At 50.9% G+C, this 14,349-nt stretch overlaps 1 protein-coding gene across 1 annotated transcript; it reads right to left on the reverse strand.

Annotated features, from left to right (window-relative positions):
- Positions 1-2,960: 2,960 nt before the first annotated feature.
- On the reverse strand, positions 2,961-13,442 carry CPN2 (carboxypeptidase N subunit 2). The gene is made up of 2 exons (XM_007195170.3): positions 13,354-13,442; positions 2,961-4,895 (listed from the first exon to the last, which is right to left on the reverse strand). The coding sequence occupies exons 1-2, from the start codon at positions 13,435-13,437 to the stop codon at positions 3,243-3,245; spliced, it is 1,737 nt and encodes a 578-aa protein (XP_007195232.2). The 5' UTR covers positions 13,438-13,442; the 3' UTR covers positions 2,961-3,242.
- Positions 13,443-14,349: the final 907 nt, after the last annotated feature.

Consider the following 14,349-nt stretch of genomic DNA (forward strand, 5'->3'; position numbering starts at 1 on the left):
TCTACTGCTGCCCCAGACTGGGACCACCTCACAAGGAAACAGGCAGCAGGACCGAGGGCCCTGGGTGCACAGCACACTCAGAGCTGCCTCTTTGTCTGTGCACTTCGGTCTGGGGGGACGCTCAGCGCCCCCTGCTTCCTGTCAGCTCCAACCTCAAGACCCTAGCAGCCCTCAGTAGTCAGGGCCTGCACCACTGCAGGCTCAGGCCTGGCCTCCCTGGCCCTGAAGAGAACCCCCGAACCCCCATCTCCACCCCCATTGTTTCCCCACTTTCATCAGATGGTTGGGTCACCAAATAATATACCCAGTTAAATAAACTGCGAATCACTTTTTTAGTATAAATATGTCCCTTGCAGCATGTATGTGCTTATCTGTAAATCTGGCAACCCTACCCGAAGAGCACAGTGACTGATCTCATCCAACCAACTTGAAAGGGCCAGCAAGCAGCTTGCCCTGTCAGCCGGTGCTCTTTCCCCAGCACCATTCAGCACAGAGAAAAATTATTATATCTTAACCTAACAAAGAGTTATATTGGGAGGGAATATAATTAAGAGAAATGTCTGCTGGATTATCTTGTTCCTTTATCCCTGGCGGTAGACCCAAGGACTATTTGGACCAGGAGCTGTAGTTCAGACGGGCATCCATTTGATGGAGATTTGGGAAGCGCCTCGTGTGTGCTGGTGTGGTGATCCTTTCCCCAGACAGTGGACCTCACAACCAGCTGGAAGCTAGCAGCCACTGCAGCCCAGCCTTGGGCCTGGGCAGTGAGAGCACAAACCTTGGGGGCTGGCATCACGGGACCCTCAGTCGCTCAGGGCCTCCTCCTTTCTGGAGAAGCAACGTTCCCCAACCTTGGAGGACCTGGTCAGGATTATTCTTAAACCAGATGCTTTTGGGAACTGAACCCAATGAATCTGAGAGAGAGTCTGTTCCTCTGGCACAGCTGCCAAACTACCTTCCATCACCTTAGAATTTAACTGGTTTGACACTCAGGAAGCATGTCTTTTTAAAAGGGCGTCACTGGACACGAGGGTGAAGTTGTACTTCCTTGTCTAAAGCTGGCATCTTGCTCCTCCCTTTCCCCAGAAATGCCCCTGCCCTTGGTCGATGGCTTCACTGTCCTCCCTGCCTCCCAGGAGAGAAAATTGAGAGTCACCCCAGGTTTCTCCCTCCCGCCATCTTCCAGCCCCGCCCACTGGACCCCTGACTCCCTCACCAAACCCTTTCTTTGCCTCAGGCTTGCTCGTGTCCTTGGAGGAGTGGCTGCTTCAGCCAGCGGTACCTGGAGGCTCCCCTGTGCCCACGCTGGGCATAATCCAGCTTTCTAATTTCCATGGGATTAATAGGTATGAAGTGATATCTATATTGTTTGAATTTGCATTTCTGAAATTATTTCAGTGTTTTAATCCATCTGTGTATGTGCTGTTCGGATGCTGAAAACTTTTCATTCTATTTCCTTGGCATCCTTGAGCTCTCAGCTCAAGCCAAGCAAGAATCCTTACTGTTTTCCCTGCCTCTTGCTCTCCTCAAACTTCACAGGCAGGAGCATGGCCCTCCTCTGCATAAAGTCCTTCAGCAACAGCTGGGCATCCTTAATGAACACGTGAACTCCTCCCTGGGCCTATTGAGGCTCCAGCTAGCTTTCCAGCCTTACTTATCTCCCCATCTCCTCTCCCACCTGTAGCCTGTTCCAGAGGCCATGGCCCTGTCCTCACCCACTTGCCTGTCTCCATCCCTTGGCTCACACTCTTCTTGCACAATCTCAAGGCCCAGGGATCAAATGCAGCTTCCCGAGGTCTGTGCTCACCCAGACCTCCACCTCCCCTGAACTCCCCAGCGCCTTCTTGGTGCCCACCCCGTCTTGCTGTGTTTTCATCCCATGCATCCTTTTCTGATCTCTCCACCAGACTATGAGCTCCTGGAGGGCCTGCTGTACATCTGATTTATTTCTCCCTCCCATACCCCAGCACTTCAGCCAAGCCAGTCCACACTGCAGGCTGGGAAACCAGGAAGGGGGCTGGGTCATGGTTCAATCCAAGGAGACAAAGAGCTTCCCTGGGCTGGGAACAAGAAAGGAGAAATGAACAGAGGGGCACTCAGAAGCACTCAGTGACTGGTTGGCCAAGAGGAATAAGGGGAGGAGAGATTGAAGACCACTCCCAGCTCCTGGGCTTGGCGATTTGCTGGGATCCAGAAGGAGCTGGGGTCGGAGTCTGGTTTAGACGTGTTTGTGGCTGTCATGATAAAACACGGGGTTGCAGGCAGAGCAAGCAGATGTCTCATCATGGAGCCAGAAACCTGAGTCTGAGATTTGGCTTAGGTTTTTGGAGATTTGAGGTCATCAGCGTAGAGGTGGCATCTGATCCCAAGGGCCTGCATAGGGATTACCCAGGGAGCCTGAATGACAGCCAGCCCCGAGGAGACCAGCGTGCAAGAGGTGACTGGGTAAAACTGGGAGAGCAGCTGGGCTTGGGTAAGAGGGTGGTGTCCCCAGAACCAAGAGAGGACCATTTCAGTGAGTGAGCAGCCCACAGACGCCGACACTTAGAACTGAAGGGCATCGGTCCCAGCCCACCCAGCTCCCTGTCCTCCCCCGTCTCCTCAGGGAGCAGCCATCCCGTCGGCTGAACAGGCAAAGCGTTTCCCCTCCAGAGAGCCCCTGTCATCTGACTTCTCCTGGAAGCGCTGGAGTGGGGCACGAACGGCGTGAGTCCCCTGAACGCGGAGTCAGACCCCCACCCCTCATCTTTCTGGTCACCTCTGCTTTTATCCTCTCCCCTATTTGTCTTTATCAATTAAAACCACAGTTCCAGGCAGAGAAACAGAAACAGACATTGGCTCTTGAACTGGATGTCAAGAGAGGGTGGCCTCCACTTTGTGGAAATGGAGCACTGGTAAGAGGGTATCTCAGGGTGGGGATGAGATTAGGGTGGGTATTAAATAATAGAAAAACACCAGGGGAAGGGCATTAGTTTATTCTCCGGACCACGATGCAGCTTTAACGGGTGCTTTGCAGAGTTTGAGGAAGGCCCTGTTAGGTCTCAGACTCAGAGACTGGGGGGGATGAAGGAGGAGGGGGAGGCGGAGACTCGGGGGTCCAGCCTCCTCCCCCTTCCTCCACCCGGGAGATGCAACTCCATCCCTTGCATCTGAAGAACCAAAGCTTCAGCTCCCCTCACCGGCTCTTGCCTGGTTGGGCCCGGAGGCTGTCTGCCCAGGCTCCCAGCCCATCTGCTCTGCACCTAGGGCTCCCCTGCCAGAGCCTCGATCGACACAGTGACCCTCACAGAGCCACAGCTGGACTTCAAGTCCCACTCCTGACTGGCATTGAACATCAGTCCCGGGGAGGCCGAGCCCTGCCTGGGAGACAGCTGGACGTTCAGCCAGCGACACCGGGCCTCATCACAAGCCAGCACCACGGTGCCCTCGGGAGTGCTGTAGGTGCACCGGCTCCAGGTCGCCTTCTCCTTCATGGCCGGATCCCAGCCGCCCCCTGGCTCCCTGTCCTCCGGCCCCGGGGCCTGGAAGCCCAGGTGGTCCTGCGTGACCGGGCACACCAGCTGCTCCTCCCTCAAGGCAGGCACCACCTGACCCTTCAGGTAGGCGGGGCCAGAGCAGTAGGTCTGGCTGTTGAAGAGCCGGTCGCTATACTGGTGCAGCCACCTGAAGAGATAGGCCAGGTGGCAGTCGCACTGCCAGGGGTTGCCGTGCAGAGCCAGGTTGAACAGGTTGTAATTGGTGTCAAAGATGCCCTGGGGCAGCGTGGTCAGGAGGTTCCTGGAGAGGCTGAGCAGCTCAAGCGTGGACAGGTTCTGGAAGAGGGCTGGGTGCAGGGCCGTCAGGTTGTTGCTGCCCAGATAGAGCTTGACCAGCCCCTCGAGGCCCCTGAAGACGCCAGCCGGCAGATGGGTGAGGGCGTTGTGCGAGAGCGTGAGGGACCCGAGGCTGGATAGGTTGGCGAAGGCTCCCTCGGGGATGGTCTCCAGCTGGTTGTGGGACAGGGACAGGCTGACCAGGCCCGGGGAATGGGCGAAGAGGCTGGCAGGCAGCGTCTGCAGCGCATTGCCCTGCAAGCTCAGGAAGGTCAGTTTGCCCAGGGAGGAGAAGATGGACCGGGGCAGGTGGCCGATGGTGTTGCGCTGCAGCCATAGCTTCTCCAGGCGGGAGAGCCCCGCGAATGCTTGCGAGGGCAGCTCAGAGATGGAGTTGCCGTCCAGGAAGAGTTCCTGCAGGCCGCCCAGGTGGCTGAACAGCCCTCGGGGCAGGCCGGCCAGTGCGTTGTTGCTGAGCCTCAGGGTCTGCAGGCTGCAGAGGGGGGCGAACAGTTCCTCGGGCAGCTGAGCCAGGAGGTTCTGAGCGAGGTTGAGGGTCTTCAGACGTCTCAGAGGCTGGAAGAGCCTCACGGGCAGGGTCTGGAGCCGATTGCCCTGCAGCTGGAGGGACTCCAGGGCATCCATGTGCTGGAAGAGGCCCTCGGGCAGAGCCTCCAGCATGTTGAAGTTGAGGGTGAACTTGCCCAGCGAGGTCAGGTTGGAGAAGATGTCAGTGCTGAGGTTGGAGAAGGCACCGCCAGTGATCTCCAGGTCCTGGAGCCCCGGCAGCCCCCCGAAGGCATCCGGCCCGAACTGGCACACCTGGGTGTTGAGGAAGACCACCTTGGTCAGGTTGGGGCTGCCACTGAAGGTCCTGGCTCCCACCATGGTGAACGAGGTCTCCACGAAGATGATGTCTGTGGCGTGCGGCGGGATGTCCAGCGGGATGGCGGCCAGCTCCTCATCGGAGCAAAACACCTCCCGGGTGAAGCAGTCACACCCCTTGGGGCAGGACTGGGTAAGCGTGGCCAGGAGCAGGAGGCAGGCCCAGCGTAGCCAGGCTCTGGACAGCATCTCCTGGATCTGAGCGGGAAGAGAAAACAGAAGTGGCACCTTCGTCAAAGGCAGGCAGCCCGGTGACCAGCACACTGGTCAGAGAGCCAGGAGATGGGAAGCTAGTTTATGTTTTTAATTGTTGTTTTCATACCACCTCACAGCAGTCTTGCAAGGTCGATAGGACCAGAGTTCTAACCTTCTGACAGCAAGGGTGTCTCGTGGCCAATCCACAGTCCCACCCCGCAGGTTAGTGGCAGGACCAAGACCCTGGTCTCGTGGACTTGACGTGTTCTTTCCAGATTGGAGAAAGAGGTGGGACCGAGACCAAAAGGCATGGAACAGGGGTATAAAAGGAGACCATGGGTACTGTGGAATTTTTAAGATAGTACGTAAAATATGGGCAGATTATTCCTGAGTTGGAAATTTTTTAACCGTAACTCTTCCTGAGTTTTCAAATCTCAGCACATTGCAGAGCCTAATTATGAGGAGATCTTACCCTCAGCTCTTTGCACCGCTGAGGCTGAGAGCAGCCACAGGGACAAGACGGGCTCTTATCTTGAAGTGAGTCCGCCTTCTCTTCAGTGCTGCTACCAAAATGCTCCCCTCCTGCCGGCCACCCCTATCACCAGCCTGGAGCCCATGGAACTTTCCAACACTGTGTGGACAGGCAGGTCCCAGATGAGGGGATTCCACAGACCTGTAGGTTTTTGTTTTAAATAAGGGAAGGGGACCAAATTTTTAGTTCACTAAATATTAATTTTTTTTAAACGCCAGCATCTACCACAGGTCACGAATTGGTGACACAGCTTAGAAGCACATTTTACTTACCACTCAGTCTTTTTTTTTTTTTTAAAGATTTATTGATTGATTGATTGATTGATTGATTGCTATGTTGGGTCTTCTTTTCTGTGCTAGGGCTTTCTCTAGTTGCGGCAAGCGGGGGCCACTCTTCATCGTGGTTCGCGGGCCTCTCATTATCGTGGCCTCTCTTGTTGCGGAGCACAGGCTCCAGACGCGCAGGCTCAGTACTTGTGGCTCACAGGCCTAGTTGCTCCGCAGCATGTGGGATCTTCCCAGAGCAGGGCTCGAACCCGTGTCCCCTGCATTAGCAGGCAGATTCTCAACCACTGCGCCACCAGGGAAGCCCCACTCAGTCTTTTTTATGTCTGAACCACTAGCCAGCATGTAGAAACTGAGAAATAGCACATTAAATGTTTCCAGATTTCAGGATGATTTAGGGGCATTGGGTTCACATTCCCACATGACGAGATCAACGGGGCCTTAATTGTCCCATTAGGGGGTCTGTACCCCCCACGTCTCTACTGCTCCCACCCACATCATCATTTACATGGCTTCTAGTGGTTCAAGTTCCGTGAGTTGGAATACCAGCTCCATCACGTTCTAGCTATGTGACCTTGGGCATGTGCTTCAATTTTCGTATCTGTAAAATGAGGATAATATTAGTGCTAACCATGTTGGGGTAATTGGAGGATTAAATGAGTAAATACAGGTAAAGGTTTTAGAACAGTGTCTGACATAGTGTGAGCAATTAATAAGCTATGTTAACCATTGTTAAAGGTCGCAAACCACCATCATTACAGAAAAGATTATTTGAACATCAAAAAAGTAAGAAGAACAAAATGCCCTTTAGCTAGAATATATTTAGCTTCAAAAAAAGAAAGCAGACAGAAAGAAGGAAAGGCAGAAAGAAAGAGAAAATTCTCATGCAATATAATCGTAATTTTTCTCAATTTACCTGTCCTCAGCAAGAACTCAGCTGGCTCCCTGTTGGGGAATCTTGGCCCCAAGCACCCTTTACTGCCTGCCTCTCTGCTGCTCTCTGCTGGCTGCTTCTTCCATCGCAAGATTCAGCTTCAGCCAAAAGGCTCCACATGCAAGCACAGTGCTTACAAAAACCCCCTGTACCCTCTTCCCATTCAGACACTCAATAACTCTCAGTTTTTCCAGGAACTTTTCTGCCTAATCAATAGAGAAGGAACAATTTCTCCCTGAAAAAGCACTGCCTCTCCCTTGAGGCTCCTCTGATGGCCACATAGGTAAGCCACAGGAGGTGGATTATACACCATGGTTGGGAAGGTCTATAACAGTGATGGCGCTTGCTGCCACTCAGGACACACTAGGGAAAGGGACAAGCCTCCTGGTCCTGCCACCCCATAGACCAGCATTACAGAGTTCAGCTTTAGTGTGAGACTTTATTCTCTTGATATTGCATGCACAGAATACAGATAAGAAGAAGAGGGCCTGGCTGAAGAAGGATGACGTAGCCATGGTCCCACCCATACCTGCTACCTGGGCTGTCCCTAGGCTCCTACACGAAACCCCTGGGCATCCTGACAGAAGCCTTCTCTGACTCCTGATATGTTTCTCTATCTTAGCACCTGGCATCGTCCTCCAGTTGACGGGTTCTCACAGCTGTCCTTTCTGTGAGAAGAGGGGTGTGGTCCTCTCTACGCTCGTGTTGATTCATGATAGGGTCTGTTGAACTGAACCGTCCATGGCTGAGATGAGCAGCTTGAGAGGCAGAGCTGCCCTTCCCTGGAATGATTCCAGCCCGGAGTGAATGACCGTAGCCAGGTGTGAACATGGCCTTGAGCCCTCCCTCCTCCTTCCCCCACCGAGAGTAAGAGAGGAGCAATTCCTATTTGTAAAGTGCCATAATATTATCAACATGCCAGTCCCCTTCCTGCTAACCCCTTTGGTCCTTGGTTCTCAAAGGCAGTTTCCAGAAGAAATCCCACTAGAAGGGACATGAGGACCCTAGGGACCATCTGGCCAGCCTCATTGAGAGGGCGAGGCCAGGTCCCCAGGTGTCTGCAGTGGGGCCTGGGTTAGAACCCAGATCTCCTGGTTTCCTTGATCACTCCTGCTGGGAGAGCTGGGACCAAAGCAAGAGGCACAGGTGAAAGGAAAAGCCTCATGGGGACACTGTGCCTCACCCGCCCCTGCCGTACCTCTAACTTCTAACCCACTGTCACTTGGAAATAATATGCGTTAGAAGCAATCTATAGATTCAATGCAATCCCTGTCATATTACCAATGGCATTTTATACAGAACTAGAACAAAAAATCTTAAAATTTGCATGGAGACACAAAAGACTCCGAATAGCCAAAGCAATCTTAGGGAAAAAAACAGAGCTGGAGGAATCAGACTCCCTGACTGCAGACTATACTACAAAGCTACAGTAATCAAGACAATATGGTACTGGCACAAAAACAGAAATATAGATCAATGGAACAGGATAGAAAGCCCAGACATAAACCCACACACCTATGATCAACTAATCTATGACAAAGGAGGCAAGGATATACAATGGAGAAAAGACAGTCTCTTCAATAAGTGGTGCTGGGAAAACTGGGCAGCTACATGTAAAAGAATGAAATTAGAACACTCCCTAACACCATACACAAAAATAAACTCAAAATGGATTAAAGACCTAAATGTAAGACCAGACACTATAAAACTCTTGGAGGAAAACATAGGAAGGACACTCTTTAACATAAATCACAGCAAGATCTTCTTTGACCCACCTCCTAGAGAAATGGAAATAAAAACAAAAATAAACAAATGGGACCTAATGAAACTTCAAAGCTTTTGCACAGCAAAGGAAACTATAAACAAGACAAAAAGACAACCCTCAGAATGGGAGAAAATATTTGCAAATGAATCAACGGACAAAGGATTAATCTCCAAAATATATAAACAGCTCACGCAGCTCAATATTAAAAAAGCAAACAACCTAATCAAAAAATGGGCAGAAGACCTAAATAGACATTTATCCGAAGAAGACATACAGATAGCCAAGAGGCACATGAAAAGCTGCTCAAAGTCACTAATTATTAGAGAAATGCTAATCAAAACTACCATGAGGTATCACCTCACACCAGTTAGAATGGGCATCATCAGAAAATCTACAAACAACAAATGCTGAAGAGGGTGTGGAGAAAAGGGAAACTTCTCGCACTGTTGGTGGGAATGTAAACTGATACAGCCACTATGGAGAACAGTATGGTGGTTCCTTAAAAAACTAAAAATAGTACTACCATATGACCCAGCATATACACAGAGAAAAACATAATTCAAAAAGACACATGCACCCCAATGTTCATTGCAGCACTATTTACAATAGCCAGGTCATGGAAGCAACCTAAATGCCCATCGACAGACGAATGGATAAAGAAGATATGGTACATATATACAATGGAATATTACTCAGTCATAAAAAGGAATGAAATTGGGTCATTTGTAGAGATGTGGATGGACCTAGAGACTGTCATACAGAGTGAAGTAAGTGAAGTAAGTCAGAAGGAGAAAGACAAATATCGTATATTAACTCATATATGTGGAATCTAGAAAAATGGTACAGATGAACTGGTTTGCAAGGCAGAAATAGAGACACAGATGTAGAGAACAAACGTAGGGACACCAAGGGGGGAAAGCAGGGGCAGGGGGTGGTGGTGGGATAAATTGGGAGATTGGGACTTACATATATACACTAATATGTGTAAAATAGATAACTAATTAAAAAAATTATAGTTATACAGAAAAAAAAGAAATAATATACTTTAGAATTTTCCAACAAAGGTATGTAACTGGAGAATTCAGGACTTGAGTCAAAACTATGGCATCAGCGGCACAGAAAATCAAGTGTAGAGAAATCAGCTTAGGCTCAGGCAGTGGCCGGTGGGAGAGGTAGGAGAAGCTTCTCTGATGTGGGGGGCTGAGCTAGGGGGCGAGACCCACCTGCCAGCTCCCAAAGCTCTCACACCTGCATCTTGATCCTCAGAGCACATCGAGAAATTTCCAGAACAGGGAAACTGGGGGTCCCAGAGCTACAGCAATGGGTCCAAGGGCACACGACTAAGATGTGTGGGGCTAGGATCCGTCCTGATGGCCTGAGCTGTCAGCAAGGTGCTTGCAGCGACACCACAAGGCTTCTGGAACAGGAAGACCCATCCTCACGTTTTCAGGACCCAAGGTGAACATACACAGGGACCTTGCCTACCGCCTGTCCCCTTCTCTTCCCACTGGACTCTCTCCGGTACTGTGAGTAGAGATTCCACCCACGGCTGTGTCCCAGCACCTCACAAGCCTAAGGGAATGCAATTCTGTGACGGGGTCAGCCTAGAGAAGATGGACCTCGGGAGGCATGCCACACAAGCCCTGGGTCCTGGGTACCTGAATCAGGATTTGAAATGGGGACACAGCCTCCATATGGGCATGTCCCTTTGATCATGCAAACTTCTCACCCCTTGGGGGTGTCATGGTGAGAGGGGAGCCAGAACAGAGCCTCTAAAGTTCAGGGCAAGACCCTCTTGCCCCAGTCTACTGGGGCAAAGGAAGTGGTAGATGGTACTCACAGTGAGGGTGTGGAACACTGATAATTTCCAAATGTTCCGCTCCCAGCCCAAGACTTACTCTCACATCACTCTAGAATGGCTAAGAGTTTGTGCTGTGGTGTCAGACAGTCTGGGTTCAAATCTTGTCTCCATCCCTTACTAGCTGTGTGGCTTTGGCTGAATTACTTAACCTCTCCGTGCTTTGATTTCCTCATCTTCAAAACAGCAAGTTTCAATACTACCTTCCTCAAGGGGTGGTTCCGAGGGTTGAATGAGAAAATTAGTTGAAAGCTCCAAACCCAGAGCCGTGTACACAGAGAGCACTCAGCTACATCAGCCCAGGCCAGCCCCAGCTCTGTTGTAAAGTAATCACAGGAGTCAGCTAAGGAAAAACTGGTGAGCTCATTCAAACATCTCATTTATGGGCCAGCCGGATGTCTCGCTACAGCACTTTCTGGCTCTTCTGGCCAAGGGAAACGGGTCATTGTTTTGTCCTTGGTTTAGTGGAGCTCAGATTCTGATGTGGCCAGGATGCCCTGGACTTGGGCCTCTTCCCTGAGCCACCCTCCAGAGCAGGTCACCACAGGCTCTGGAGACCGGGAACATCCCCACCTAGGTACTGTGAAGGATGGCAGCAGAGGGGACAGTGGGGCGGCAGCCAGAAGATTCCAGCTTGTCATCTGAGAAACCACCTCTGCATTTGTGCAGAGACCAGCAAATGCCCACAAAAATGTTCCATGCCTTCAGCAAGCCAAGGAAGCCTGGCTTTTTGTGGAGGAGGGTGGAAGGGGTGACTGATTGTGAATGGACTCTTTCCTCTTCTCAGATTACTTTTGGATTGGTACATTTCTGTACCACAGCCCATCTGTCATCCACTACAGAGCCAACCCTCACTCCTTCCAGAGGGTGACGGGAGCCCAGAGCCCGGCCCGACACCCCCAGGGGACTTGTCCCTGGACCTGGGGTATCCACATCAGGATCTGTCTCACCAACGTGGCTGGATTTTGCCCCTCGGGCTCTAGTACATCTGGGAGCAGGAAGAGGGGCTTCCAAGGCTTATCTGGAGCCCCTGACTGCCTCACCCAAGTCTCCAGGACCCCAGTCTCCTTTCCTCTCAATCAGGGAAATAAGCCAAGTGGCTGAGGCAGTGGGACCTGGGCTGGCCCCCTCCCCAGCCAGCCTGCCCTCCCCACCCTGCTGCCCAGGGCATCCCAAGCAGTGAAGTAATCCCTCAGAGTCCCAGTTTCCACATTTGTAGCTTGAGAACAATCATGATAATAATAATAATAATAATAACACCCGCATTATCATGCATTAGGGTCATCGTGGCAATTAAATGAAATAACTGGCTGTGGGTTTATGATACTCTGATATAATAAATTTATATTTGGTCTTCCTGGTTCCTGGCACAGAGCTCCAAAAACCCTTGGAATATCCTGAGTGATGAGAGGAACGTGTTTTGTTATTCGTAATAAGCTCTTTTCAACCCACACCTGAGTTTATGTCACTGAAGTGACTTTGATGGTCCCCTAGAGAGCTTCAGACGGTACACAAAACATTTGCAGTGGTTATCTCTGAAGAATAGAATTAATTGCAGGTGATTTTAATTTTTTCCTTTGGCTTAATAATGTATTTTCAACTTTTAAAAATAATAAATAGGTGTCACTGTTGTAATAAGGTTGAAAGTTATTATAAAAATAATATAGGGAATTCCCTGGCAGTCCAGTGGTTAGGAATCTGTTATTCCGATGTAGGGGGCACAGGTTCGATCCCTGGTCAGGGAACTAAGATCCCACATGCTGCACAGAGCAGCCAAAAAAATTTAAAAATTTAAAACATTTTTTAGATCATGTAAAACACACAGCACAGTTCCGAGTACCTAATAGGGGCTTCCTTGATTCCTTTCCTTCCTTGCAATTACATTGCAGAGGCTCAAGGAAACTTTATCCACTGTCATAGCGTCCTGAAGGGCACTAACATTCTGAAATAAGAGGAGGTTGTGAACCGGGCACTGTCCTTTCTCCAAATGCTCCCCATGGGCCCCACCTCTAGCCCTCTCTCAGGCAGCCCCCTCCACTAGAATGCCCTTGCTGACCTTTCCCTGTTGCTACCATTCTCCCTACCCTCCAGGCCAGCACAAGTCACACGTCCCCCAGGAAGCCTTCCTGGACTGCGCCTCTTTTGGATCCTGCAGGTACTTGTCTTCTGTTGAACATGTGGGCCCTTCTGCTCTGCCTTCTAGTCAGTTGCACCACCTGACTAGGAGCCCCTGGGAGGTGGCGGTCTTGTGACCGCAGCATCTCTTACCTGGCCATGCACCCCAGCACCTGGCCCAGGGCTGAGCCAGAGAGGTGCTCAGGCCCTGGGTGCCGAATTGAACAGAATGTATCTGTGGCTCTCGTGAGCCTGTATCCAGGGTCTTATCCTTCATCCTGCTTCATGGATTAGGGCGCTGTCATTGCTGTACCCTGGGTTTAAATTCTGACACCGCTATCTACTAGCTGTGTGGGATTGGGCAGGTCACTCCCTCTGTAAGCCTCAGTTTCCCAATACCTGGTTATAACCCCATCCCTTAGTGTTAAAATTAGCACTCAGTTGGATGATAAATATGCTAAATTAGACGGTAAATAATAAAGCACTTAATGCAGTGCCTGGCAAATAATAAATGTTTGCTAAAACGTAGCCACATACATGTTTTATTCCTACTTTATCATCGAAACCAGGACACTTCTGAGAATAAAAGGAGAACTCTTGATAATTATGCCAGGATGACAGGCATAAACAAGGGTGGGACCAGGAAAACCTAGACATATGGTCACACTACTTTATCCCCACCATCCACTAGAAGTTGTCTGTGCCCAGGGACTGGGTCACCTTCATCTCAGAATCCCACACCGTGACCTGCCTCCAGCCCCAGCCCAGCACCACCCTGGCTGAGTACCTCAGGGGCTTCTCCTGACCGGGCGAGGGGACACGGAAGGTGCAGCCTACATGGAGTTGGGGACATGCTCTGAAACCTGGGACAAGTGGCCAGCCCATCTCCTGCCCCCAAGCTGGGATCCCAGGCCAGATTCCTCCCACATCCCCACAGACCCCCAGAGCCCTGTAGTGACCCCAGGAAACCTACCGCGAGGGGCTCACGGTTGGGGACCAGCTGCCCTGGCTCTTCCTCAGGAGCAGAAGGGCTTCTGGTGTGGTCAGTGGTCAGCATGAACCCAGCAGTCCTGGTGCTGATCAAAGTTCCAGGCAGTGGTTCCTCCCCTCACGTGGCCTGAGCGTTCCCGGAATGTCACCAGGGTCACAGGACAGCAGAAGAGAATCTAGGCAAGGCCTCTGAAGATTACAAAATGACCCTGAACTGTTCCCATGGACGGATCCACGTTGGGGCCAAAATCCAGCTAAGGTTATGGTCTTGGCAACTTTAGGACCCTAAGGGCAGCCACTAGGCCCTAGAAAGTTTCCAGTAAGTTGCTCTGGGCTGAGGACTGGGATCAGGGCTGCACACCCACATCCCCTCCAGTGCAAGGCCAGACTGACCGCAGCTGGACAGCCGGCCACACGCACCAGTGGGCTCTCAGTGCCAGGAGAAATTCTAAGAGGGTTGTGGGTTTGCTGTCCTTTTGTGTTTGTTTCTTTATTTAATGCTTATTTAAGTTTGTAAACCCTTTCTGAGTTAAGAGGAGGAAATGATATAGGGAGGTGAATTTTGGCCCAATATGGAGAGCTTTAACCACTGGGATTATCCAAAGATGAAAGCAGTTGCTTGAGGAGGGAGTGAACAGCCCTGAAGGTGTTCATCCAGGGGCTTCAGAACAAAGTGAAGAGTGTGTGTATGTGTGTGTGTGTGTGTGTGTGTGTGTGCGCGCACACGCGCACATGCATGCGTGCAGGCACTTTAATGAATGCTGAGTGAACTTCACTGCCTTTCTGAGACATAGAAGAAACTCCAGCCTGGGAGTCTGGAAGCCTGGTTGTCTTGCAAGCTCAGCCACTAGTTCACTAGGTGACTAGGGGAAATAAGATTGGGACATTTCCTGTCCCAATCTTACTTTCTTCATCTATAAAATGGGTTGAACCTATTCTTAAGGCCCCTTCTGGTCACAGTGACCTATAGACATCATTT

The sequence above is a fragment of the Balaenoptera acutorostrata genome, chromosome 4 (genome assembly GCF_949987535.1).
Source record: "Balaenoptera acutorostrata chromosome 4, mBalAcu1.1, whole genome shotgun sequence".
Taxonomy (NCBI): Eukaryota; Metazoa; Chordata; class Mammalia; order Artiodactyla; family Balaenopteridae; genus Balaenoptera; species Balaenoptera acutorostrata.

What these genes read in the sequence shown, in the direction of transcription:
- CPN2 (XM_007195170.3), bottom strand. Translation starts at nt 13,437, where the DNA reads ATGCTGACCACTGACCACACCAGAAGCCCTTCTGCTCCTGAGGAAGAG. An exon ending in CCAACCGTGAGCCCCTCGCG is followed by an intron (nt 4,896 to 13,353) that starts GTAGGTTTCCTG and finishes CTTCCCGCTCAG; the next exon opens with ATCCAGGAGATGCTGTCCAG.